We start from the raw sequence: 27129 nt of genomic DNA on the forward strand, positions 1-27129 counted from the left end.
AAAACCGGAAAACAGAACTTTTTCGCCAAAACCGGAAAACGCAATTTTCCCGCCAAAACTGGAAAACAGAATTTTCCCGCCAAAACCTAAAATACACAATTTTTCCGCCAAAAACAGCAAACACAATTTTTCCGCCAAAACAGGAAAAATACATTTTCCCGCCAAAATCGGAAAACACAATTTTCCCACCAAAATCGCGAAAAAGCTTTTCCCGCCAAAATCACGAAAAAAAACTTTCCCGTCTAAATCGTGAAAAAAACTTTTCTCGTCGAAAACACTTTTCCCGTCCAAACCGCAAAAACATATTTTTCCGCCAAACCCATAAAAACGTATTTTCCGCCGAAACCACGAAAATACACTTTTTCGCCAAAAACACATTTTCCCTCAAAAACCGCAAAAATATTTTCCGCCAAAACAGTAAAAATGTTATTTTTCTGCCGAAACGTAAAAAATTATATTTTAGTCATTTTATTAACAAGTCCACCTGGATGCAGATGAAAGTTAAAAAATGAAAAGCAAACGAACATAGTTGCATTCAGATGATTCATCTGAATACATAGACGAAATGAAAAAACGAACTACACCCAGATGGAGCATCTAGATAAGACATCTAGATGGACCATCTGGATGCATCTTCGAGATGTACAAACGAACAGGGCTTAGCTTTAAGATCTCATCATATTTTGCTGACTTACATAGCTCCTTCGCAAAGATGGGATAAGATTTCCACGTCGGTTGGATGCCCTTTTCCTCCATGCCTCTTCTACTCGGTCCTGGCCCAAGTGGCCAGCAACCACGGCTGTGATAGCGACGCTGTCAGGCTCGATCCCATCATCTACCATCTCTTTAAATAAGTCACAGCCCTTTTGAAACTGTTTCTCCTTGAATAGGTGTTGCATAATGTAGAGACTCTCGGTGAACGCTTTGAGTTTCTTATAGTCTCCAGATGCTCCAGTGCTTTAGAAACATTGTTTTGCTTAAGACAACCACTGATCACGATCCCGTTGATGTTCGAGTCATCATCCATGTTCCTCTTCTTCATTATATCAACAATCTCCAGAGCATCTTCCATTCTATTAGCTCTGCAAAGTCCTTTTAACCAAAATCTCAAAATACTTAGCATTTAGACACGCCGAATCAGCTCCAGATCCTCTCTAATCTTTCCAGAAACACAAAAACTCTTGAGGAAATAACCAAACGCATCATGCTCAGAAACTTCACATATCCTAACCATGTCGTCTGCAATAGACTGGACTACATCGACTTACTCTGTCTTCGCTGTGCAGTCCAGTAACATCTTACATCTTGTACGTTCTCAACCCAAAAGTGATACATTTCTCAATCATCTCCTTATAGAACTCAAGAGCGAGATCACCTCTCCCACCTAGTCATGATATTATAAGCCGCAGCATCTGGTTGGAAGCCATCTTTTTTCATCTTCTCAAAGACAAGCAGCCGTTTCCCAATCTTTTTCACTTTACCGTACACAGAGATGAGAACGGTCCATGTCTTGATATCTTTTATCACACGTGTTCTTCTTCATTTCTTTCACCCAGTTAAAGAACCTCAGAGCTAGATGAGGAACCTTGAAGCACCTCTTGAGTACTTTCTCCGCGATCTCTGTTGCAAACCCAAGACTCAGTTTCTCTAACTTGTCCTCCATGGATGCCATGATATCATCATCTGCCTCGTGATCTCGTGAACAAGAGGACTGACATCGAACTCTTCAGAAACAACAACAACAACACCTTGGTCAGCGTCTTGCAAGACACCAGTGCTCCATCACCATGGGCTTCTCCCGACGCAAGAAGTCTCAGCTGATTGGTTTCGTCTGATTTAACAGCACCTGATCCTAAAATTTCGGTGATTGATGTAGCTTCTGCTTGGATCTTCGATTGGTTTCACGGGTTCTGGATTTGGATTAACTTTGAGAAAGGTGAGAAAAAGACGAGTTCGTGTTGGATCATTTAAACAAAGACTTTTTGAGTATCGAAACAAAGCTTTCATTGCTGTTTCTTTTTCAATCTGAAGTCAAAATTCTGACAGCAACTGGGAAGAAGTGGTGAAAGAAAATAACGGTCAAAATTAATTGAAGCTATGAAGCCCATTAAGTAGGCGACAAAGTGAAGTTATAAAAGAAACCCTAAATGGTTAGGGATCATCGGCATTAGCTTTTGATCTCTCAACCCCTCGCTCTCTGTCAGATCCGAGGTCGGTGATTCTCAATCTCTTGTGTGAGTCTAATGTTTTGATATGTTTGTTATTCTTAGATCAGAACCTAATTCGCGTGCTGTCTGTCTGGATTGTATTAGGTTAAAAAGAGATGATGAAGAAGACTTTGTCAGCCTCCTCCGGTGACAATAATGATCATATCCGGCCTTCCTCTTCTACTGGAATCAGTCACTAGAGAGATTTACGTGAGGCCTGACTGTGGATACAATCTTCTTCTGGCATATCCACCGCATAGTGAACCTAAACAACCACATCCTTCATCCTTTGTCCGCTTTGGTGGAGAGTGGCTCTGGGATAGGGCTAGCTTACTGAAAGGTGCTATAGACTTTCCTTCTCTCTCTCTCTCTCTCGAATTAAGTTGTTGTTGTTGTTGTTGTTTCTGAACTAGTTTGTTGCAGGGTCCTCCAACGTGGAGAAAAGAAGACTCGACAAAGGCAGTGTAATTCCGTTTTCTTGCGGATTATGCTACTTTTTCTGCCCCAGCTTTGAAGATTTCACCAGTCACCTCCAGAGCGCCAAGCATGCACGCAAGGTAAGCATCCTCTTTGCAATATTGTATCATTGCTTTACATTTTTTAATTCTCTCTCTTTTCCCTTTTCTTAGGTTGAAGTGGATAATTGTGGCAGGGATACCAGGTTTAAGCTGGCTCTTAAAGAATTAGAGGCGGCTAAGCTCTCAGAGGCAAGTTTTTTCTTAGTTTAATTTTTTTTTTTTTTTGATAAATTATTATCTGCTGATTGGTTAGTTCCGTATGTTGTGAAATTTACAGCCTTATCTTGATCAATTGAGGTCAAAACAATCCTCCTTTAATCGTTTACTAGAGTTTATCCCGCACATAGTGCGGGTATATTTTCATTTTATAAATATTTAATTTTAATATTATTATATAAATTTAAATATACAATTTATATTTTAGTGTTTAGTATTTTATAACTTTTTAATTTTATTGTTTAAGTTTCTTATTACTTTATTAATATAGGGGTTTGTTTTATACATTTTACCTTTTTTATTACGTTTTCGAGTTTTCATAATTTGAAATCATCAAATAAAAAATATTCTTCAACATATGATTTTTGAAAATATATAGCTGTAGAAATAAATTTTTAACATATGTTAATAACTTCATTTGTATAAAACAAATCTGACATGATTAACAAATTTGAACCCGTTTTAGTGGTAGATGATAATTTATTTAAATGAAAGCATTATATTATTTAATTACGAAATTAATTAAACAAATATTAAATAAAAATTATTTAAAAATTTAGTAGGATTTTGTTAGATTTTTCTCAACAGATTTTGTTATAACTGAAAATAAAATTCAAATCTATAGTTAAAATTAATTTATTATTAATATTCCTATTAATTATTATATCATATTATGTGATTAATGAAATGGTCCTAGTAGACTTCTAAATAGTAGATAAAAATGGTACTTCTCTTTTAATAGAGAAGATATAAGCGTTGTACTGCCTTGGAGACGCAATCTAAGGCAAGTTTTTTCTTTTTTTAATGAAACAAAATGTTCTATTTTTATTTACATTAAACACATAAATAATAGAAACTACTGATGTTGTGAAACATTCTGCCTCATTTTGATTTACGTATTATTGTTTGTGGTACAGGCAGAAATGTTGAAGTTTCAAAAAGTTGTTTCTTCCCCTCCAAATAATTCTACTTCTAAGACGAAGAAGGCAAGTTTTTTCTTATTTTACCACAAAAACTATATATGACTCCAAAATACTGTGTAATATACGGCTCCCTTTTTTTATTTTCAGGGAAAAAGAATGGAGGTTGAAAAAGAATTCGAGTCTTCCCTTCCAAAGAATACTAAGGCGAAGGAGCAATCGGAGGCAAGTTTCTCTTTTAATTACAGAAAAACAAATAGATTTAAATCTTATTTCAGAGAGACATTTTTTTTTTTTACTGATTATTGTTGGTGCTACTTTGCAGTCAAAAAAGCCGATGATTGAAGGAGGGTACATGGACCTCCGCAGTGGTCTTGTTCTCTAAAGGGCCATTTCTTATGTTGAATGGTTTGTTTATTTTCATGTCTTGTTTGTTTATTTTTAAGTTAAACTTCAATACTTTTATCAACGTCTTGTTAAATTATCGGATATGGTTATGGCATGCCGAAATTAAGTTTTTATAAAAACAATGATAATAATGTGTCTTTTTTTATGAGCAAATTATAATTTGCAAGCACTAAAGTTTTGAATGTTTGATGTTTCTATAGCGAAACATTGAAACCAGGAAAATCATTTAATCAACAATATAAAAATTGCAGTCAGTTTTGGAAAACATTAATGTTACTGACCATTGGTCACTAGTGCACGCTGCCTGATGCTATTCACTTTAGTAAAACATAAAAAATTATTTTCTTTTATGAAACCAAACTAACAACCGTGAAGTGTATATGCTGACTGTTATACAAATACTTTTTTTTTTCTAAAAGAAGAAATAATCATGACGACTGATGAGGTTTTACGGTAATAACGTTTAGAGACTAGTCAGATAATAATAAAAAGATACGAGGATCCAAAATTCTATTTATTAACGTTTATAAGTATTATTCTTGTGGTAATTGGATTGTACCGCCCCGCCTAGTCCCGCCTCGCTGTGGTACACGTTCAATTTCAATGCGGGTCTTGGTGGTACAGATCCGCGCGGGACGCAGTCCCTAGAAGTGCTGCCTAATCCTGACCCGTAACTTGCTCAAACCTTGGTGGTACAGGCCCGTGGGACTCTGATCTTCATCAACATTTGCACATAGCACCTGCAAGAAGAAGAGACCAATAGAGATGAGAGCACAACAAAGTCTCTCAATGAATCAGTAAAACACAATGATGCTCAGCCCATAACACAACAACATTATATTGGTTCATGGTTCTCGCTGTATTTGGCACTAGTTCAAAAAATAAAATATGGCACAATAGTGTATATATGTGATGTAAATTATGTGGAAATCTAAAATCTTGTCATCTCAAGAAACATAGCAACATCTTGCTTGTTTCTCAAGTTTCTTAACAAATGAGATGTCCCGTATACTTTTACCCTTCCCCTAGAGAATGGAGATAATAATCAAATAGAGATGAAGTCAATGAAGTGAATCAGCAAGCAACTTATTTTTACCCTTCCCCTAGAGAATAGACATGATAAGCAATGTTTGCCACAGCTAAATCAAAGGAGTCATGTGCTCCATGCATGTCTTTTGGTGTAACGCTGCAACAATGAACTTCCGGTGAGTTATTCTGCCCATGATAGTAAGCATCTTCCAAGGTAAGCACCATGTACTTATCAAAAAAAAGGTAAGCACCATGTAATGTTCAATATATTCTCTAGAAATTAGAAACCCAACACTTAATATAAACTGACTCTAACACAAACACCTATATAAATGCATTAGTATCACAGGATATTAGTAACTTTATCAACTCTTCCAAAGATTAATACAGTAAGACTTAAACTACACTTGAAGAATGATGATTGTATGATTTCATGTGTTCAGCCCACCCGACTCAAGGAGAATGCATTGGATATATAAGGTTCCACAAGTTCTCTCACTAGCGAGTTGGAGGTACATATCAATATTAACTATAGATCTCTTAAACACGTATATAGAAGCATTACATTCACAGTCTGTTAATAACTTTAACAACTCTTCCAAAAGATTAACAAGACACTTAAACTACACTTGAATAAAGCTGCATTCCATATAAGGTTCCATATGTTCTCTCACACCAGCGAGTTGGAGGTTCATCTCGATATTATATCAGCTACCACACTTCAACCCGTTGACAATTATGATGGTCCACCAAGGAAAGACAGTAAATAAAAGGAATGTTAAGACAACTCAATGATGATTAAATTTCCAGAAAACAACAACAAAAATAAGTCTAATGTACACTTCTTGTCTCCACCCACACTCACTTAAAAAAAAAGAAACATTTTTTCCCTACGATGAGTTACAAAGAAAGTGACTGAGTTTTGGTCAAACATTACAAAGCTCGAAGAGAAGAGACAATTCCTTGATCGAAAGCGAAACGGACGAGGCATGACCGAAGTGAATGAGATCTGGTCACCGGTTTGGGGAAACGAGAAGCAGAGATGAGAAATAGCCATCGTCATCATCGGTTTGCTCTAAGGCTCTTTGTAGGTGTCACCAAATAGACGTAATGAAAAAGTCAAGCGGACCATCCCAATTGTCCTCCCGCTTTGGTCCAACCCGCTTTGGCCAATACCATTGCTGTTATGCCCGCGAGGCCCGCTGATTAACCCGCCCTGCAGTGGGTCTTTATGTTTGGATCAAGACGCGACAACAAGCAATAGAGACCAATTCCGATATGTTCAAAAAATACCCTAATATCTACTTTCGTTGTTTAGGGATGCGATGCTCATTCATAGCAGATCTAGCAACCTATTATACGTTTAATGAACAGGTTAAACCTAAGATCTAACATTAAGCAGCCAGTTTAATGCAAGCAATATGAACGGTAATGAATGAAGACAATCGGTTTATAACTTATTAATCTTTAGCTCACGTATCTAACAACCTAACACCTTAGACTAAGCAAGTGGACTACTCAACCATGAACAAATAAATCACAGTGAAAATTGATGAAGAAAACATATTGAATAAATAAATAAATAAGACAACGTTCACGAATCTTCTCAAGACGAGAGACATGAAGCCTTCTCCCTTTCAAGGTAGCAAATTTTCAAGTACAAAAGTTTCCAATGGTTTCGTGTTTTAAATAATAGAGAATAAGAAAATATATATTACAGATCTTTGGCGGCTGCCGGAGAGAAAATTGGGATGACTAGAGCAAATCCCGAAATATTAGAAGTTTCCATAAAAATCTCTGTCGGGGGAACATACATTTCGAGTGCTCCGCTCGATCAGGAACAATCAATTAGACTGCTCTGCGTGAAAAACTCCAAATTACACTATTTTCTCCTCTTTTCCAAAAATTGGTCTATCTCCCATCCAATGAAAGTACATACCTGTAATGACTCGAAAACGACTAGGAAGACTCGATAAAGACTTGAAAACCAATTAGAAAACATATATACAAGATACCAAAAACACCATATATCACCGCCGAATGGCCGGGTTTGGGCCTTTTTGAAGACATTTAAGTTAAATGGGTCGAGATTGGTTCTTTAGCCATCCAACCAACAGAATACTTAGGGGTGGACGTTCTGGTACCCATTCAGGTCCGGTTCGGGTCTATTCGGGTTTTCGGTTTTTGGAGTCAAAGATTTTAGCCCCATTCGAATATTTCTAAATTTCGTTATGGGTTCAGTTCGGATCTTTGCGGGTTTGGATAATCCATTTAAATTATTTTAAAATTTTTAAAATTCATTATTTATTTTAAATTACTCAAAACTATAAACAAAATAATATATTACATATAAGTTTGAATAACATATGTCAAAATACCTAAACTTAACATATAAATTGGTTTGGTTTGAATATTTGGATAGAGAATAAATAAATATTTTAAGTATTTTTGGCATTTTGAACATTTACTTTTGATTTTTTTGTAAATATTTTCAAGTATTTTGGATAAGTTAAAAGTATCAAATATTTTTTGGATGTTTTTTTAATATACATTAAATCTAAAAAATAATTAATATATAGGTTTATAAATCTATTTCAGATACATTCGGGTACCCAAAATATTTTGGTTCAGATCGGGTTCAGTTTTGATTCTTTAAATACCAAAATTTTAGATCCGTTCAGATATTTAATCTATTTCGGTTTGGATTTGGTACTAGTTTCTTCGGTTCGATTTTTCGGATCCGGATTTTTTGCCCAGCCATAAGAATACTAATCAAATTTGGACTATAATGTAATATCTTAAAATGTAAGGTCATAAATCTTATCAACAGAATTCGCTATTTATACGTTGGATTGTGGTAATCCAATCACTCTAAAGTTTTCTGAGTGAGGGAGGAAAGAATTGAAGGAGTGAAAGTGAAATAATTATCTTTTGAAAAGGGAGATGCTGTAATTCTAATCATAAGTAAAGGGCCGAATCTGTAATTTATAAAACGTTTAGGCTTTGTATTTTGTTTTTTTTGTTCAACCTGGCTTTGTATTTATTTGTACTGATAACAAAATTCGAATTTAACGCAATGAAACCGTCACAACCGTTAAGCAACCGAATCACTGATCAGCTCGCCGCCGCCATGATCCAGAACCGTCCATTCGACGCCGTCCTCGCCTCTTCAACAGTCGCAAGTCCATGGACTCATCAGCTCGTCTCCAATATCCTCCGCTCCATCCCCAGATTCTTCTTCATGTCCCCACGTTCCATCGGCCGGCAAAAGGGTTTCCGTCACCGGTCGCCGTTAAAACAGAGAAACCTCCGTGAAGAATCAGCACGACGCCGTCTTGAAGTACTAGTTCTAGGTCCCGGCGCGTATATAGATCCGAAGAAAGTATCTCTCGGTTTGCACAAAGCAACGGAGTTCTTCTTTTGGATCGAGACACACTTCGGTTTCGAACATAACGAGATCACTTGCAGAGAAATGGCATGCTTGTTCGCCAAAGGAAACGACTTCAAAGGTCTCTGGGACTTTCTCCGGCAAGTCTCGCGACGTGAGAACGGAGGAAGCGTGGTGACCACATCGTCTATAACGTGTTTGATGAAATGCCTAGGAGAAGAAGGTTTTGTGAAAGAGGCATTGGCTACGTTTTACAGGATGAAAGAGTATCACTGCAAACCCGATGTTTACGCTTACAATACAATCATCAACGCTCTTTGCAGAGTAGGGAACTTCAAGAAGGCTCGGTTTCTGTTGGATCAGATGCAGTTGCCGGGGTTTCGATACCCGCCGGATGCGTATACTTACACCATTTTGATAAGCGCGTACTGTAGATATGGGATGCAGACCGGATGCAGGAAGGCGATAAGGAGGAGGATGTGGGAAGCTAACCGAATGTTTAGGGATATGCTGTTCAGAGGGTTTGCACCTGATGTGGTTACTTACAATTGCTTGATCGATGGATGCTGCAAAACCAACAGGATTGGTCGGGCTTTGGAGCTGTTTGAAGATATGAAGAAGAGAGAGTGCGTACCGAACCAGGTGACGTATAATTCTTTTATAAGATATTACAGTGTGACCAATGAGATAGAACGTGGGATCGAGATGATGAGGATGATGGAGAAGATGGGTCACGGTGTAGCTGGTTCAAGCACGTACACGCCGCTGATTCACGCTCTTGTTGAGACCAGGAGAGTGGCTGAGGCTCGGGATTTGGTGGTGGAGATGGTGGAGGCCGGGTTGGTTCCTAGAGAGTATACTTATAAGTTGGTGTTGGATGCTCTGACCTCAGAAGGAATGGTGGGTACACTTGATGAAGAGGTGCATAAGAGAATGAGACAAGGTATAGACCAGAGATGTAGAAGAGTCATGAAGATCAAACCTGTCATGGCTAGAAAAGAGGTGGTCCATGATACATGAATATTTCCTGCTCAAACCTTGTATTGTGCTATTGTAATACTTCATGAATACTTTTGTTACTTGTTCATGATAAGAAAGGTAAGAGAAATCAATACTAAAGAGTTGCAATGTCATGAGCATTGAGCTCTAACTGCCAGCTCCGTATATGCTTGATCTATGTGATCATTATGATTAGTTAACTTGATCCATCTCTTCTCTAACGCTTTCTTCATTAGGAAAACAACACTTGACTAATAAAAGTGCCCATTATTGAAAAACAACACTTTACCAATTTTATAAGCCTTGAAGACACCAAAGTGTAGAACTTGCACATTTTCATATATTCGCTTCACCGAGATGATTTAAAAAAAAAACAAAAGGATCAATCAGAAATGAGACATCAAGGCATTCAAAGCCGAAGCTTATACACCAAAACAAATTGTATTCAGAAGAGGTTGTTTTCCCAGAGAGAGAGCAATGATTCATGTTTTGTTGCTTCTCCTAGAGAAGAAAAGATAGTAAAGAATGCACAATGCCTAAACTTTCCAACCTACAAAATGTTTGGGAGCTGCGAGTCCAATCTCTTCTGCAGCTCTCTCAACTTCTCTGAAAGCTCAATCTTCTGTTCCTTATAGCTTCTAAGTAGATACTCTTTCCCATCTATCACCTCTTTAAGCTCACCCACTTCCTTCCTCAACATATCTATTCTCTCTCCATCCTTTGACCCCTTTCCCGGCGACTCGTAGTTGCTTTCGCTGTCCATAAACCCGTTCGTTTCCCCGTTCCAGCCGTTGCTACCTGCCTGTCCCACGCAGTGATCAGCGATTGCCTTTCTCAGTCTCTGAACTTCTCTCTCTGATTCATACAGATCCCTGTTTGTTGCGTCTAGCTGAGCTTGGAGATGGCTAGAGTGTGACATCTGCGAGTTAAGCGAGTTTTGGAGATCTATAATCTGTTCCTGCATTTCAAGTATCATGTCGTCTCGTCTCTTTAGCTGTTGCCTCAGTTTCTGTATAACTTCTCGCTTGCTGAATATGTCTGACCCTGATTCAGATACGCAAGGAGAATCTGAGCAGGTCGACTGATGATTGTATGATTTCATGTGATCAGCCCACCCGACTCCATTCTCTTTGATGTATGATGGAGCAGGAACTGTCACAAGAGGCAGCGAATCACTGGGAGCCACCATTTGCTCTCCCTCTACATTCTCAGTTCCTGTATAAAAAAGAAAGCCAAGCTCTGAGAAAGAACACAAAACATAGTTTCCAGCTCATTCATGCAAGTAGCTACTTCAAATACGAACCCAGATTGGGCTACAAATGCATATCTTTTATGAAATTGTGTCTACAAAATTATTCAGAACCAAGTCCATATTCTTCCAAGATAACCGCGAAAGCAAACACAGCAAGAGTTTACGCGAAGTTAAAATAAGAACAAGAACATTCAGCTGTTAGAGTTGAATAAACGCACAAACTCTAACCTGGACTGGTGTGGAAGCAACAATCCTTATTCCTTTCACAAGAAGATGAGCCAGAATGCAAACAGCATCCTCGAGATTTTCCTCTATCAGATGTTTCATTGGCTGCATAACAACCAATCCAATAAGATAGAAAATAAAACCTAAATCCTCATGTAAGAGCAGGGAAGTGATACAAGTACGTTTTAATCCAGCAGTAGCATCCGGATGAGGTTTAGAGTCAACAGACTGCTTTAACTTGTACCCAAAGCGTATAGACAATGTGCTCAACAAGGCTCCCCCAGCAATTAAGATCCAGTTCGGCCCTCCTTCACCACGGGAGTTGTCAACCCGCTGATGTCTGGAAATGCCATATCGTCGTGTACTCATCGTAAGAGAAAGTCAAAGTGTCTCTGTCATCCAAGCTTAACCTAACAAACTAGATGTAAGGATATATCATTAAACAAACAACCAGCTTCCTCCAAAATAGTATAACACTCGAGAGGTAGCCACAAGGGAAACATAACAAGAATGAGAAGAACAAAGTTGATGAGAAGCTTTACAACAAAGACGAACTACTTCTGAGAAAGTGTACCATTCAATTGGAACTGAATGGTAGAACTATAGATAGCTCTAAATAAAATAAAAAAAAAACAGTTTCTTTTGCAGCCTTTTTTTTCTCTACAGTTCATGTCACGGGTTCATACTTAGACATCTCTATAACCAAAAAAAAAAGGTATCTGATTCAGAACAAAAAAAAAAGTACAAATACACATGATGTTGGGTACTGAACAGATGCGATTAATATTTACATAAGCTAAACCCTAAACAACCGATAACGGCAATCAATTCGTTATCAGAAAAGGCTTATTCAAAATACCCAAGAACAACAATCGGAAATGGTTGTTAATACAGCCGAGCCGATGTTCCGAAATGAGGGGGGGGGAGTAGATCCAAGACTTATCAGAGGGTAAAGCTTCTGCAATAGAACTACTGGGAATAATAATGATTTATCTATCGTCTTTGAAGCTTACCTGAGCAAATTTGAGCCGGAGACAACGCGACGCAGAAGAAGAGGTTTTTTTTTTTTTAACGCCGTTTAAACCACCTTTTCACCCCGCCGTGAACCGCCAAAAAATGTTGTTGCGTACCAATTATATATTTTTGTTTGTTTTATTTTCTTAATAAATGTTGAATCTTTTTAGTCGAAAAAAACAATCTTGAATCGAAATTGTTTTTCTATTAGTGCAAGAAAACCAGAATTTAGAGGATGCAGAGAAAACAATGTTTAGTAATTTTGTTTTAATGCTGAGATAAAAGATTACGACCAGTAGAATAACATACTACTACAATGTTGACAAAAAAAAAATGAATCAACATACTACTACTGTTTATTAGTGCTTTGACAGCAAAGCTAATAGTCTGTTCACTGTGTTTATTAATTTGATTATTGTTTTTTTTTAGAGTGTGATAGAACCTGAAGTTGCTTACAACGAAGCTTAGTTATTAGATAATTTTTATAAACTCGTTTTAAAACTTTTATATACGTCTCTAGATCTCGATTATTGAACCTAACACAACCCAACTTCTCTCAAGTACAGTATTCTCACAGACAAAAGTAGAAAAGACAATGTCTCATGAAATCATTGTGTACCCTTTACTCTTTTTCTTTTCCCTTGTTCTTTTTAAGTACTGCACGAAAGATCATGTTTGCGTGTATAGAAGTTAATATATAATAATCAAAGCATGTCTGAAAGATTAAAGAGGCAAGAAAACTGTTTATATCGAATCTCATTTATTTACAACTAGTCACACTCGCTGATGTTAAAACAACTCGAGAGAGAGACTAATAATCCTTTCAAAGCAAATATGTACAGTCAATGCTTGGCCGCGATAGTAAGTAGTGTATCAAGCTTTTCATGTACATCATCAAACTCTCGATGCACTTACAGATGATTCCCTTGCTTGCTTGCTTGTTTAGTCAATCGGGTGCTTATCAATTTGACGAGAGGTGTAGTGCGCAGATAACAAAAATAGAGACAGAAAAGCGCTGGCCACGAAGATTGCATCAAACCATCGATGATAGAAATCAAACTGAATATCTCCGCCTAACACATCTGTTATTAACCCTCTGCGGCCAACAAAACAGCGTCCCACTGATAAGCAACTAGTTAACGCTTCTAGTGTTATCTTTGGATTAGTTATAAGAGAACTCGGGCGAACCTGTACTCATTTCTCAAGCTTTTTCTTATAAGAAGAATAGAAGACAAAAAGTACATTCCCATGATTTCAGATAGGAAAAGCACAACGTTGCTTGAAGATCCACTTCCCACCCTCGAGACTGCAAAGAAGAACTGTAACAATCCCCAAGTCATTCACCAACACTTATAACAGCATTCATAACAAAATATATATATATATATATATATATATATATATATATATTTTATTATACTGTCAGTTGTGTTCATCAAATTGTAAAGTTAACATACTATCACCAATCATTTAATTTTCCAATCAGGTTGAAATTTAAAAGCTAAAAACAGAACTCACCTTCATCAGATTCGTCAAGAACCCCCTCACTGATATCACGATCAACATCCCAATAAATAACAAGGATATATACTGAAATTACAAAGAAAGAGACAGAATTAGACCTAAGTTGTTGCACTATCCTTGGCAATCAAGAATTCATAGGTTAACTTGAGAATCATATAAGCATTTTTCAAGATCGAAGGTCATCCAACACCTAGTGTTAAAATACGTATACTAAAACTGTGAACTCCGAGTGACAAAATTCTCCATCCCATCAAAGGCTCTATGTAAGTACCGTTATTATTGAGAAAAATAATTCCTCTCGCTTTTCATTTAGAAGACACGTTGTAAGTAGAAAGAATATTATCTACCCTTGTTGCATTTCACTGGCTTTACTACTCTATACATAAAAAAAACAAAGTCAGGCAAACCTGTGAGAGCAATGCCGCGTCTACTCCTATATCAAAGAACTGTAAGAATATGCTGATCATCATCGTCACAGGATCCTTGTTGCCTGCCTGTAAACAAGCTTCCACGTCGTAAATACGTAAACTAATAATGATAACGATGCATTCATCATAGTGAATGAGATAACATGAGCTTGAGAATACCTCCTTGAAAACGACACTTTGTAAAGACTGCAGAGAAAGCAAAGGAAAAAACAGAGAAGTTAGAAATAATTGTTCACAGTTACAATTGAGAAAAGATTAACAAAATATCAAAGACGTTTTCATCTAACAAACCAAGAATCTGTCGTTACACTGCCGAAGAGATTAACATAGTAGTGGAATAACACAGGTGTTAAAAGTAGTAAAGGGAACTCACATGCAGACAAAAAAACTTACCTTTAACATCTTATATACACAGTAAATGGAACACGCATAGCCAAGTAAATTCTGCACATGACCCTTCCAAGTTCGAGAAAAGGCAGCAGCATCCTGCAAATGAGACCAAGTAGTAAAGTGCTTGAAAATGTATTACAACTTTACAAGAGCACCAAGTAAATAACCTAAGTAACAGATAGTTTAGAAAGATGTCATTGCCATGACAACGAGTAGTATTCCGTAGTTAAATCAAAGATTATAGTACAGTACTGAAAGGAACCTTTGCCTGGCGGAGTTCATAAATTTCCAAGAATAGCTGCTTTGACAGCTCTTCTAACCCTTCCACCTCCGCCTCCATTAGTTTTATATCTGCAAAGGATAAAAATGATCAATGAAATTTTTCAGCATAAAGAAAGAAGATGACATTTTAATCTGATAGATGTAAAACCTAACGGAGTCAAAGATACTGTACATGTAAATCACTCTTACGAATAAAAGTTTAGCAGGCATAACTACAAAAGCTAAGAACATTTTGACTGACCTTGCTCCATTTGGTCATCTTGAACCGACCGCACAACAGTCCCGACAAATCTTCTAAAGAAAGATTTACCCTTTTGATTCTGGAAGCCAAAAACACCAGGTGATTACTTCCTAAACTCGTCACAGAATTAGCCTAAAGAGAACATTTTGACATATGCATAGAAAAAGCATTATTATGATACAAAATCATTTCAGAATTTGATGAGCACTGTGACATACAATCTGATAAGAGTTGTAACCTAATACAGAATGTTCACTAAAATGAAACTTAAAAGGTACAATTCTATGGAGTATGGCAGTATGCTGATATAGTAGACAGAAACATACCTCTTCTGATACTTGACTTCGTTCCACCTCCACTTGACATAAAATAATTTTCTTCTTCTTAGCTATGCCACTCTCAATTGATTGCATCAGTTGCCTTTCCAACGATTTTATTTCTGATTCTTCGATCTCCCTATATGTTTCCAGGGAGGAAGAGAGACAGGAAAACGAGCTGTTATATATATAATAAAAACTTCCAAAACCAGCTGCACTTCTATCTGTGTAGATCGATTTACATTACAAAACATAAAACGCTTCATTCAGAGTTGAGGAACTTCAGTATTTAAATTCCCATGATACGCAGATTGGTAACATGTTTTTTTAGTCCACATCTCTTTTTCTTCCATAATTAACTTTGCTCTAAGTGGCAATTGACACATGCAGTGCTAATCATGTCTACCGTCTATCTAATTATTCGTCACAGTTAATGGTGAGACCAAAGGAAATAATGATAGCCAAGATAACACTAAACAGAAAAATCAATTGAAAAAAAGCAGAAGCTAGAAGAAAACTTGAATAATGTAGGGAAATACCTGATGAATAGCGATATATAACTGAAGGGCAAATTTACAGCTCCAAAACCCGATAACACGGCCATGAGAGTCACACCAATGACCCCGATTCTGCTGATCAGTTGAGGCATTGAAAAGAAACCTTTCAAGATAAAAGAGTGCTTAAGTCAAGTAACAAGCAGTAACAAGATCGAGAGCTTTTGCATATGTAGAAGCTACTGTCGAGCATAAAGAAGGCAGAATGACTGATTCAGCAATTTTTTTTGAAGGTATTTTCTTCAGTCAGGCAATCATAGTCAGTGTCACATGACTCACAACTCTCCTTTCACTTTTTAAACAACACATCCCTACTCCACTCATTCGTAATTACCTATTGTTTATAAGAAATGTAAATAAGATCTGAAAATCCAGATCAAGTTGCGAGTTGCTTTATACAGTGGTGAAGCAAGACAAGAGAGAGGGTGGTGCATAAACTCAAAGAGGGGGTACCTACCTTTGTCTTGGGAAGGCATAGGAAAATGAATACCCATGCGCCAGAAAGCATACAGGAAGGCTGTCAAGAATAACAAGGCCCCAACAGCAGCACGTTTCCTTCTTACACCTGAAATGTAACATGAACAAATAATGATGCTAATACATGAATAGCAAGTAAAGTAGAGCTAGCAAAAGGGGAAGGGGCTTACCAGTGTTGCGAAGCATCAGATAGCAATGATAATATGGTAACATGAAAACAAGAAGCACAATCAAACAAAAGAGATCCACCTTCCAGTTAACCATCCTTGCCCTGCAAAGCACAATAGAAAGTTTCCAAAGGCTTCAACTTTTTATCTAGCTAGATGATAATAAGAGTTAATATGTGTCTCATCATCATATGCCCAAAATTAAACAATGCAATTTAATTTAAAAGCTTACTCTCTGGACAAGACGGGGATAATCTCGAAGAGGACGAGCTGTAAGAGGTTGCAGGAGAAGGCGAAGACGATGCTGAAAATGATCTGAACCAAGGCTCGCTTCTCCTCGTACTCCTTGTAAAGCCTTCTGTTGAGGAACCAGAGGCCCGCCGATCCCAAGAGACACAGCGATCCCATCACAAGGATGCCTTCGAAGATCGCCCATCCGTAACCCATCGCTTTAGGAAGAAGAAACCTAACCTCAGATCTCTCTCCCTACGAAAGCTTCTCTCATCAGCAACCAGTTCTCGAGCTTCCTTCCGCTTATTCACTTTCTTGTTTGTTGAATTCGCCGACGAACCAACTGTCCTTCCTTCTCTTCAGTTTCACCAAAAGCCAAATCCAATTAACCAAGAGTTTCACTCTATACAAACTACTAAACCGAACCGTACCGGAACCAGATCTGTGTGAATAATTTCCGGTTCATTAACAGAATTGGATTTATGTCTTCGAGGTATAAAAGTTGAAACTTGCTTTGTTGCTTATACTTACAGGTACGTTACTGTATGAAATTTCACTAAATCCTAGCTCAGGAAAATAATGTAATATTCACTGCCATGCCAAACAGCAATGTACATTTTACTCGATAATATTACCAACACATTATAAAGGCTAAAAATACAATACTGTCAATGTCAAAAAAAAAACATATGAAGGTAAAATACAGATAACCATTACACCCCCTCTCCACTCAAAATAACTTGCACACTTGGAAAAACTTAAAATAAATGGAAAAATGGAAAAAAAAAACAACGAGGACAAAACTCTGGAGAAATAAAATATGATTTTGAGACTCAAATGAGCAAGAATAGAGATTTCAAACAAATAAAAAAAATACCAGAAGACAGTAGAATACAATGGACTCAAAATCAACCAGCAGAAGCAAACGCGGCAAGAGCGTTCGCTTGAGAAGCGGGTAGAACACTTATGAATGGATGCAACTGATCGCCATAAACCGACATCAGGTGGGAGAAAGTTCTGCCTACTATTGCTTTCACTTCACCTTTCTCCACTGGCGACTCCACCACTTGCCCAAATATTCTAACCAGGTCCGGTACATGAGGTATGATCTGTGATTTTGCATCCAACCACACACCAGGATTCAACCAAATGCAATCTCTATCCGAGGAAAAAATTAAATGGAGAAAGAAAAAATTAAGTAATACCTGTGGATTGGATGCTAGAACAAGTGAGTATATACAGCTGTATACAGCCATGGACTCCTCTTGATCTTCCTTTAGAGGTAGACCTCTTAACAAAACTGGAAGTACCTGTATTATATATATATATATAGCTTAGGGAATGAGTAGAGTGTTTCATAAGGTTGAAGCAAGCAAAAAAAATATAGAAGAAACTGGTATATTCAGAGATCATACTTGATTTAGCGGGACTAACTCAGGATGAACAAGAATCATCCTCGCCGTAGCACCTGCTGCGTTATCCCTAACACCAAGGTCTGTTTCTGACTCCCCAAAAAGCGGGTTAAGTCCACGTAGCACATCAGCAAAATATCTGGTATAGAATCAAGGGAAGACAAATATGGCATGTACTGATGAAAGTCAACGGACAAAAGTCTTTATGCCTTCAGTATAGTTGAAGTGTAACACTAAAAGGATACTTGAGAGCAGTTTCACCCCCGTTTTTGCAGAGCTCTCCGACACAGAAAGCTGCATTTCTTTTATTGGTTGGATGAGATGACTCCAATTCTTTGAGCACTAACGGCATTATCCTCTGCAAAAACAATATTCCCAAATGGTTTGGTTTTAATACACAGCTCATGCAACGAGAAAGAAAACATAAGATGAGGAAAAATCACATCGACATAGGCAGAGATTGGAGCACCCATGTCTTGAGCAACTTCGGCAAGACTAGCTACAACCATTGTCCTGTCCTGGTCGGGACGTCTAGCTTTCTACAGAACAAAAGAAGTGAAGCAGTAAGTGCCTAAACTTCATTGAAAGAAGTTATGGCTTTAATCCCTAAAACCCACCGCGAATTTCATCAACGGCTCAAAGAGTTTTGCAAAGACGGGTTCGAAGTGAGACCCCATACACTTTGCGAAGGCGGGGAGGAGGTCAGAAACTGCATCCATGAGGATTTCATCATGTCCAACATCATCATCGTCATCACTCTCGTCTTCTACTTGCTGGCAAGCTGCTTTCTCCGTCAGCAGCAGCAACGTCGCATCAACAAGGGGTGATAGATCTAGGAAAAAAATGTCGTCAGCACAGTAGTATACAAGAGTTCTTAAAAAATTGAATATCCTGAACTTTTTGTAAAATTGAATCAAACAAGTAATAGACACCCACAATTTTGAATGGCTGCGTAACCATAATCCTTCATGATATCTGCAATGCTCAAGCAAGCCTGAGCAACAACCTCCTTGTCGTCATCATCAGCCATGGTTTTGATATAAATATTCATAACTGTGTCTGCGGTGCACAAAAAATATTTCAGTATCTTCTAGCCGTTCTTGTTGAAAAAAGGGTACTGTCTAATGTGGATTACCAAGAATTTCATTAGCCTTCCCAGTTCCATCCTAAATAAGAACCCAAAAAAATCAGAACAAGGAAAACTAGAAGGGAGCTGTGGCGAGAAAGTGGGAGAAAGATAGAGATATTCAAGATCAAGTCCCTTACATTATGAGTCTGGAAAATAGCATGTGCTGCGGCCAATATATCTGCAATTCCAACAGATAAAAGAAAGATAAGTTTAGAGACTCAAAAGTAAAATGACAAAGACCAACTCATCAATTGAGTAACAGATCCGATGAGTTGCATATTCTAACAAAACTGAGCGAACATCATATTGATCATGATATTAAAGAAGCATATGCTCAACTGTCGGGAGATTTTAATCCTACGACATGCTGATGATTTGGCAAAAAAAAAAAAAGATTCGATGCATCAAGCAAGCAACATTGACTGAGCTATGTCTATTCAAATACTCCAACGGAAGAGGTTCAAGGGTTATGGATCAGATCGTCCGTGTCAGCATAGTAATAACAGTGACAATCACTGGAGCAAGAAATTAAGCAATCAACAGATATAAAAACTCACGTTTCAGACCAATAATTGCTTGAAGCCGAACATCTTCATGAAAATATCCAGAATGTTTGTCCATGATCTTCAATGATTCCTCGATGTAGCTTACAAGTTAGTCAAGGAGGCATGAAAAAGGATTCTTGTAAGACGTCCAAAGAAAAAAATGCATCAAGGAAAATTTGAAAGGATACGGTGCAAAAGAAGATTTAGTGCGGAGTGCAAACAGGCCAAGAGCTTGAGTAGCAGCCGCCTTTTCATCCAAAACTCCTGTTCTCACGCTTATGTTCCGGATCCTCGGCTCATCATGAGCTTCATCATCAGAGGACACCCCACCAAAATCGTTCACATCTTCGTCCGACTCATCAATGTTGACCGCAGACCCATCATCAAGATTGCAAGAAGCAAATACCAACGGCATAACGCGAGGTAAATACTGCGTAAAAATGTATTTTATTTAATCAAAGCTGTTAAGAAGTCTATTTGAGAGAAACTTATCCACACCTGAGCAAAACTGTCATCCAATATTTCAGCTACGTTGCTGAAGAATCCATGAGTATACTCTCTCAACTCACTGAACTCCAATCCAAATCCCTGAAATTTTTACGATGGTGAGAGCTCTTTCTTCCACAAAACGGCATATTCAGTTCAAAGATGCAGAACAGTAAGGCAAATTACTGCTATTGCGGCATCAATGAAAGGTGGAAAAATCGGCTCCATCCCTTGTTTCCCAACAGACATGGCGACAATCCCTACAAGCTCAGTAGACCTTGCACGGGCACGAAGATCCTCGTCATTAGTGAGCACCATGAAGAACTTCATCGCCTCCAAAACCCTCCCTGCATATGGATTGAATGCTTGCTCTGCAGCAGCAGCTACCGACCCTATTGCAGACTGCAAGCAAGTAGCACACAATGCTTAAATCAATATTGCGGAAAACAATTCTATTTAAACTCTAGCAAAGGTTGTCAGTGTACCATGCATGTCTCTTGCAGGTTACGGGGACTATTCTCGAGGGCTGCCATGAGCTTCCCCATCAGAGGATCGAGGAACGCAACAATCTCCTCTCCCATGTTCTCACAGAATGCTGCTAACGCATAGTATGACTTCTCCTGTGGACAGTAACGAAAAAATGTTACTAATAAACTAATGCAAAAATATAATTAACCACGCTCAGTTCCTTGCTTCAAATTTTTACCTTCACATCCACAGATGAATCTTCAATCGCATTCAAAACACACGGAAGAAAGCTCTGATAATGCGACAAAATCTCAGGCTGAAGATGCTCGGCGAATTGGCCTAGCGCAAACGATGAGGCCCCTCTAACCATTTTCTCAGGGTCTCTTAAAGCTCCCAAGACTATATTAAGAATAGGCTCCAGCTTCTCCTTCATAAGATCAAAGCAACCCTCTGATATAACACCTAGAGCAGTCACAGCAGCTTCCCGAAACTTCAGGTCCGTGCTCTGACCATACATGGAAGAAAACTCGAAAACAGTGGGGAACACATGCTTCGGCAGGTTCATAGCTAGCGTGTCGATAACTTCAGCAGCTGCACGATCGGTAGCGAGATCATCATCGTCATCATCTTGATCGGGTGTCTCAGCGAGTAAGGGGCACATGACTTGCAATATTGGTATGACTAGTTTATGTTTCTTAAGGATGTTGTTTTTGTACTTTGCCAACCATGAAACTATTTGTATTGCCTGGTCAATAAATGGAGTTTAACTAGTAAGGCTACCAAGGCATAAGGAATCATAACATCATAATAGAGAATAGTTCTAACCTGGTGGCGTGTGCTAATTTCAAGGGTTTGGTTACATGAGACTTCAAGAGAGAACTGCACGATTGATTTGACGGAATCTCCAAGAAGAGTAGCGGGAGACTCAATCAGCTCATCGAAAATTTCGAAAGCGAGTATAGCAACATCCTCCTCGCCGGATGCAAGACATTTTCTCGATACATTCAATATGCTGGGAACGAAGTCTCGGAACTTGACCTGTTATAAATTACATTAAGCACACACATTCGAAACAGAAAGTACCAAAATATTAACCAAAGTCGCTGAGAGTTACCACATCATCCCCGTCGCTCGCGAATTCAAGAAAAGAACCCACCGCCCTGGTAAATTGCAGAAGGTTTTATGGACAAGTAAAAGAGAAGAGCAACAACAACTCTATTAACAGAGGAAGTAAAATTACTTGAGAGCAGCAACCCTGACACGACTGCTGCTTTCATCTTCCATGCACTTGAGAAGCAGAGCTTTTAAATCAGTAAAGTATGGCCTAAATGAGTTCCCAATAGTTTCTGTCAAAGAGCTGAAAAGGATCAATGCAACCTGCACACAACAACAACAAAAAGATTCAGCTAAGTGAACAAAACATTCAGAAAATAGACAACTCTCTGACAATAGAATGAAGTTACATACTTCACGGTGGTCTTCTTGAGCACTCTGACTACACTGGAAGAGAAAGCCAAGCAAGTCAGGCCACTCTCCAGCTGGAACAGCGTACTTCGCTACCACACTCACAACATTGGCACTCGCACGCCTCACAGGTGGACTATTTAAACAAAAAAACAAATTCAATCAATAAAAACAAAAACTTTCAAAATCCCAAATTGAAAAGAGGGAAGTAAGTAGAAACCTATTCTCTACGGTGATGCTCTCGATTAAAGACTGTTTAACTTCCTGTTTCGTCTGCGGAGAAAGCTTGGCCCAATGTCCGGTGATCCTTTTCCGGAGGAGGACGGCGGCGAGCTGGCGGACGTTAGGGGTTTTAGCGGTGCGGAGGTGCTGGACGAGGGCGGGAACGACCTGAGGATCCTTGGCGAGGCGCTTGATCTGATCCTCCGCTTGACGACGAGCGTCGTTGTCGGGCATGAGGAATTGGATCAACAGAAGCTCGAGAGATTGCGCCATTGTTTGATTGATCTTCTTCTCCCCGAAGCAGACAGACAGAGGCTGCGGGAGTAAGAAAGCGAGCGAATAGGGTTTTATTTTATATGTGAGGGTTTTTGCTTTTGGTTTGGTTTTACGTTTTTACTGGTCGGACACGGTATCTTAGAACGACATTGAGCAACACTAGGTGCATACCGCGGGGTCGGCTACGTTATAGGTGCATTGTATAGTTTTGTTTACGGAATTTTATTGTTTTTTGTCTATAATGTGATTGATGGTACTTTGGATATTACATAGGTTGATGAGTTTGATATAAGAATGAACGACGAAGTCATATGTTGATATTTTTATATCTTATATGTTCAAAGTTGAGGGTAATGGAACTTGTTAGTGTTTAATTAGGTAGTTGTTTGTATATAAATCAAATAGTGCATGAAAAAAGATAATAAATTTGGATTTAAAATGTTAGGGTTTCAAAATAACCGGGCCTTGAATCTGTGGTTTAGTCTAAAACTGAAAAAACTGTTAGGACTTCAACTCCTTTTTTTCTCTATGTTGGGAATGTGGGCACTAATTTCCCGATTCATGTAGTTAAATGTTTCTTAGTTTGTGAGATTGAAAAACGTAGATTGATTTTAAGCATGATTGATGAGAGGTTTACTTGCATCAGCTTCGTCTGCCGTGGGTGTTGAGTTTCGTCGGCGCCAGATGTTAGACATGCAAGAGAGAAGATCTGAATATGTATCTTAGAACAACATTATCGGCGTTGCTTAACCCAATTCGATCCAAATTTAAATCAAAATTGCAGAAAAATAAAAGAGTCGTTTTTTAGGTAAGAAGTTTTTGGCCGAAGTGCTTGTGTCACGTGGTAAGTGGTGATAGGAGGTAGGAAGCAGTAGAGGGAAGTGGTCGTTCGGTCTCCATCCATTCTCTTCGTCTCCCTCTTCTATCTCTCTCTCTGTCTCCGGAGAAGGCGATTTCTCGAGCAGTGAAGCAGCTTCGCTTACCACACCGATCTACCGTTCAATCCAAAGCTCTACCGCCGCATCGAATCTCCACCAGGTTCGTCCTTCTTCTCTGAACTTATTTATTGCGATAATCGGTGTGATTTGTCGATCTAATATTTTTTTGGGTTTGATTCCTTTTTGCATGCGTGGTGTTTGATCTCGGTGTGCATCGTCTCAATATTCTCTCTCTCTCGACGGTAGATTTCGGATGACGTCGTCTATTCTCACCCAATCCACAAGGATCTCGCCGTCGTGCTCCGAATCGAAACGATACAAGGTTTGTCTTCTATCTCTGTTAATATTCTATCTCTGTTATAGCCAAAGATTTAGAGGAATCATATAAACTAATTGATTGGTTTGTTTCTGAATGTTTGGTTGTATAGTTGTGGACATTTAAGGAAGACGTTGTAGTGAGTGTTGTAGTTAGTTTGGTTTTGTAGTTATTAGTTTCGAACTAATAAGCCGTCTGTAACGAGTATAAGTTTATTGTTTGGGTCATTGTAAGTGGAGTGTATTTTGTTTCTAACCAAATGAAAATCATATTTAGTTACTTGATTGCTTTGATGATTGTTATGCTTGTAATAACTATTGATTAGACCCTAGTAGTTGATGGTTAAGTCTTTATTTAAAGCTCTTTGATGGTTGTTATCCTTGTCTTTATGATATCTTTCTCTCTTATTTCTTTATATAATCCGCAACAAACTTTAATTCTTGTTGTGGTAATCTCTTTCTCTCTTGTTTCTCTCCGGTTTCTCTTTCTTTCTTTTATAATCCTCTCATTCTGCTCGCTATGGATTCAACGAATCCATTGAATCCATATAGTGATTCCCCTAGCTATAGCTATCTTTTCTACAGTCAACTGTCAAAACTTCCAGTATGGAAGTTATCCTTCGAGTCAAAACTTTGGAGGAGGATCCGAGATACCTCCTTTTAGTTCACAACAACCCGACGCTCCAGCTTCACGTGAAGACCCACCAGTTGCCTCTAGGGAGAGAAGGCAATGGACTCCAGCTGATGACGAGGTCGTAATAAGTGTGTGGCTCAACACATCTAAGGATGCTGTTGTTGGAAATGAACAAAAATCCGGGACGTTTTGGAAACGTGTTGCTGAGTATTATGCATCAACCCCACATGCTAAAGAGAGTGGTGAACCTAGAGAGTGGCTCCATCTTAAGCAGAGGTGGCAAAAGATTAATGACTACACCAACAAATTATGTGGTGCATACGCGGCAGCAGAGAGACAGATCAGTTCTGGTCAGAGCGACACTGATGTCCTCAAGGTGGCACATGATATTTACTTTGCTGATCACAAGAGGAAATTCAATCTGGAGCATGCGTGGTGTGTGTTAAGGTTTGAGCAGAAGTGGCTCAGCCTTAACACTCCTAAACCTACTGGGAGTTCAAAGCAAAACGCTGGAGAGGAATGTTCACAAACATCAAGCACTACTGTTGGTGATCAAGAGGTGCGTCCAGAGGGTAGCAAGGCAGCTAAAGCTAGAAGGAATAATACTCAAGGAATAAAATCTATTGCTGAGTATACGACCGTCATGGAGTTGAAGAAGGAGGATCTCATGATGAAGGAGAGATTGTCAAAGCTTGCCATTCTAGACACACTCCTAGCCAAGCCAGGACCACTAAGCGAGGCTGAGGAAGTTGTGAAGAACAAGCTGCTCGCTCAGTATTTCTGAAAATGTTATCGCATTTATTATGTATATGTTTCCTGAAAATGTCTTTTAAATTCTGTGTTTCTGCTTGCTACTTTGATGAATTACTTGTATTTCTGCTGCTTCCATGTCTAATGTATTTATGCTTCCATGTCTAATGTATTTCTGCTTCGTAGTAATGAAATAAATGTTTCCTTAAATTATTGTTTTTCTATTTACTTTCGTGATGGCTAATGTACTTTCGTAGTAATGAAATAAATGTTTCCTTAAATTATTGTTTTTCTATTTACTTTCGTGATGTCTAATGTACTTTCGTAGTAATGAAATAAATGTTTTTGCAGGTTTATTTAAAATGGGGAGATATAGTAACAGCCAGCCTTCAGATTCTTCAGAGTATGGTGGGGAGATATCTGAACCTTATGAGTACAGCGAGACGGAAGACCTCATTCGTCGTGACCAAGAAGAGTTGAGCTTGAAATATGGTGACACGGCTCAGTACCCTCCGCAGTACCCTCCACAACCGGAGGTCGAGTTTGGATTCCCCCAGATTTGCTACTGTGGTGGTGCACCAAAGATAGCTACATCGTACATAAGGCTTGATCCATGGAGGAGATACTACACCTGCGAGCATGTGGATGATGGAGAATGCCATGTGTGGAAATGGTGGGACGTCGCAGTCATGGAGGAGATGAGGGCGAGGGATAAACACATACATTAGTTGGAGGAAAAGGTAGACAATCTGAACCTTATGAGTGACTATGAGACAGATGAGAAGGTGCTTAGGCTAGAGCAGTTAGTTTGTGACTTGGCAAAGAAGAAATCTAGTTTTATAAATGGCTTTGAGGTATTCATTGGTGTAATGCTCATCGTTTTTGTTCTTCTAGGGTTGGTGATCGTATTGAAGTGATTCTCCGTGCTTGGCAAAGAAGATATCTAGTTCTACTTGGGTTGTTGTTTTAGTTTCAAGGGTAGTGAACTTTAAAGACATAGACTAATGTAATGAAGGATGTATCTTTAACGTGAACTTTAAAGACAGAGTTTTGTTGGTCCGTGAAACTTGAAAACAAAACAAACATCCCTCCTCAACAAAAATTGTTGGTCCGTGAAACTTGAAAACAAAACAAACTTGAAAACAAACAAACATTAGATGTGTAAGAGTCACATGATTTGTTTTTTATTTCCACAAGAAAACAATATACAATCACAAGCTGTATAATTTCAATCACACTAGTATCACAAGATACACTTATTTGATCCTATAAATATGATAGATCGTTGTAAATTTTAAGACATCCCTCCTCTTATACCAAATCTTCTTCTCTATCATCAACTTTTCATTTAAAAAAAAAAAAATCTAATGGCATCTTCTTCTCATTATCACTACCACAAAGATGATGTTGATAAAATTGATTCCATGTTAGATGATTATGCTGAAAACTTTGATCTTATTCCAGAACCAAAAGAGAGAAAGCAACGTATTTTTATCGAGAGGCACTGAGAAGAAGCCACCAGATGCTCTGGGATGATTACTTTAGCGAGACTCCAACTTACACGCCCCAATTATTCCGGAGACGGTTTCGAATGAACAAATCATTGTTCCTGCGTATTGTGCATCGTCTCTCCACGGAAATACCATATTTTAAACCAAGAGAAGATTGTACCGGACGGTCTAGTCTAACACCCCTACAAAAAT

At 38.4% G+C, this 27129-nt stretch overlaps 5 protein-coding genes and 1 pseudogene across 8 annotated transcripts; 2 read left to right on the plus strand and 4 right to left on the minus strand.

Moving 5' to 3' along the window:
• The window catches only part of LOC106332352, a 3237-nt pseudogene extending 1574 nt beyond the window's left edge, over positions 1-1663 (minus strand).
• A 6695-nt stretch (positions 1664-8358) lies between these two features.
• Positions 8359-9839, plus strand: LOC106344015 (pentatricopeptide repeat-containing protein At1g77405). Its single transcript, XM_013783392.1, has one exon. It carries the CDS (start codon positions 8375-8377, stop codon positions 9704-9706), a length of 1332 nt encoding a protein of 443 aa, XP_013638846.1. The 5' UTR covers positions 8359-8374; the 3' UTR covers positions 9707-9839.
• Positions 9840-10078: 239 nt separating this feature from the next.
• On the minus strand, positions 10079-12370 carry LOC106325504. Of its 4 annotated transcripts, none has more exons than XM_013763567.1 (4): positions 12176-12370; positions 11345-11572; positions 11166-11267; positions 10079-10900 (listed from the first exon to the last, which is right to left on the minus strand). In XM_013763567.1, exons 2-4 carry the CDS (start codon positions 11529-11531, stop codon positions 10236-10238), a joined length of 954 nt encoding a protein of 317 aa, XP_013619021.1. In that variant the 5' UTR covers positions 11532-11572; positions 12176-12370; the 3' UTR covers positions 10079-10235. The 4 variants fall into 4 exon arrangements, with proteins under 4 accessions (XP_013619021.1, XP_013619008.1, XP_013619024.1 ...); XM_013763554.1 differs by having other exon boundaries at positions 11345-11580; positions 12176-12365; XM_013763570.1 differs by lacking the exon at positions 12176-12370 and adding an exon at positions 12022-12169.
• Positions 12371-12904: 534 nt separating this feature from the next.
• LOC106308252 (GPCR-type G protein 2) lies at positions 12905-17157 on the minus strand. The gene is made up of 13 exons (XM_013745400.1): positions 16789-17157; positions 16560-16660; positions 16370-16477; positions 15898-16018; positions 15368-15497; positions 15042-15120; positions 14781-14869; positions 14522-14614; positions 14288-14314; positions 14108-14194; positions 13695-13766; positions 13365-13495; positions 12905-13272 (listed from the first exon to the last, which is right to left on the minus strand). The coding sequence occupies exons 1-13, from the start codon at positions 17001-17003 to the stop codon at positions 13119-13121; spliced, it is 1407 nt and encodes a 468-aa protein (XP_013600854.1). The 5' UTR covers positions 17004-17157; the 3' UTR covers positions 12905-13118.
• A 227-nt stretch (positions 17158-17384) lies between these two features.
• Positions 17385-22866, minus strand: LOC106308244 (importin-4). Its single transcript, XM_013745388.1, has 20 exons — positions 22512-22866; positions 22295-22427; positions 22068-22204; positions 21942-21987; positions 21653-21865; positions 21066-21572; positions 20845-20979; positions 20546-20761; positions 20372-20461; positions 20062-20303; positions 19886-19974; positions 19466-19506; positions 19335-19365; positions 19136-19258; positions 18817-19031; positions 18643-18738; positions 18445-18557; positions 18203-18338; positions 17993-18097; positions 17385-17896 (listed from the first exon to the last, which is right to left on the minus strand). Exons 1-20 carry the CDS (start codon positions 22784-22786, stop codon positions 17696-17698), a joined length of 3144 nt encoding a protein of 1047 aa, XP_013600842.1. The 5' UTR covers positions 22787-22866; the 3' UTR covers positions 17385-17695.
• A 1114-nt stretch (positions 22867-23980) lies between these two features.
• On the plus strand, positions 23981-25460 carry LOC106332360 (glutathione S-transferase T2-like). Its single transcript, XM_013770832.1, has 2 exons — positions 23981-24049; positions 24648-25460. Exons 1-2 carry the CDS (start codon positions 23981-23983, stop codon positions 25458-25460), a joined length of 882 nt encoding a protein of 293 aa, XP_013626286.1.
• The last annotated feature ends 1669 nt before the right edge of the window (positions 25461-27129 follow it).

The sequence above is a fragment of the Brassica oleracea genome, chromosome C1 (genome assembly GCF_000695525.1).
Source record: "Brassica oleracea var. oleracea cultivar TO1000 chromosome C1, BOL, whole genome shotgun sequence".
NCBI classification, from domain to species: domain Eukaryota; kingdom Viridiplantae; phylum Streptophyta; class Magnoliopsida; order Brassicales; family Brassicaceae; genus Brassica; species Brassica oleracea.

What these genes read in the sequence shown, in the direction of transcription:
- LOC106344015 (XM_013783392.1), top strand. Translation starts at nt 8,375, where the DNA reads ATGAAACCGTCACAACCGTTAAGCAACCGAATCACTGATCAGCTCGCC.
- LOC106325504 (XM_013763567.1), bottom strand. Translation starts at nt 11,531, where the DNA reads ATGAGTACACGACGATATGGCATTTCCAGACATCAGCGGGTTGACAAC. An exon ending in TGCTACTGCTGGATTAAAAC is followed by an intron (nt 11,268 to 11,344) that starts GTACTTGTATCA and finishes GTTGTTATGCAG; the next exon opens with CCAATGAAACATCTGATAGA. An exon ending in TTGCTTCCACACCAGTCCAG is followed by an intron (nt 10,901 to 11,165) that starts GTTAGAGTTTGT and finishes TTTTTTATACAG; the next exon opens with GAACTGAGAATGTAGAGGGA.
- LOC106308252 (XM_013745400.1), bottom strand. Translation starts at nt 17,003, where the DNA reads ATGGGTTACGGATGGGCGATCTTCGAAGGCATCCTTGTGATGGGATCG. An exon ending in AGATGACCAAATGGAGCAAG is followed by an intron (nt 14,870 to 15,041) that starts GTCAGTCAAAAT and finishes TATCCTTTGCAG; the next exon opens with ATATAAAACTAATGGAGGCG. An exon ending in TCTTGACGAATCTGATGAAG is followed by an intron (nt 13,496 to 13,694) that starts GTGAGTTCTGTT and finishes GGATTGTTACAG; the next exon opens with TTCTTCTTTGCAGTCTCGAG.
- LOC106308244 (XM_013745388.1), bottom strand. Translation starts at nt 22,786, where the DNA reads ATGGCGCAATCTCTCGAGCTTCTGTTGATCCAATTCCTCATGCCCGAC. An exon ending in GTCAGGGTTGCTGCTCTCAA is followed by an intron (nt 21,988 to 22,067) that starts GTAATTTTACTT and finishes GCAATTTACCAG; the next exon opens with GGCGGTGGGTTCTTTTCTTG. An exon ending in ACTAAATCTTCTTTTGCACC is followed by an intron (nt 19,975 to 20,061) that starts GTATCCTTTCAA and finishes CTAACTTGTAAG; the next exon opens with CTACATCGAGGAATCATTGA.
- LOC106332360 (XM_013770832.1), top strand. Translation starts at nt 23,981, where the DNA reads ATGACGTCGTCTATTCTCACCCAATCCACAAGGATCTCGCCGTCGTGC. An exon ending in CCGAATCGAAACGATACAAG is followed by an intron (nt 24,050 to 24,647) that starts GTTTGTCTTCTA and finishes CAAAACTTCCAG; the next exon opens with TATGGAAGTTATCCTTCGAG.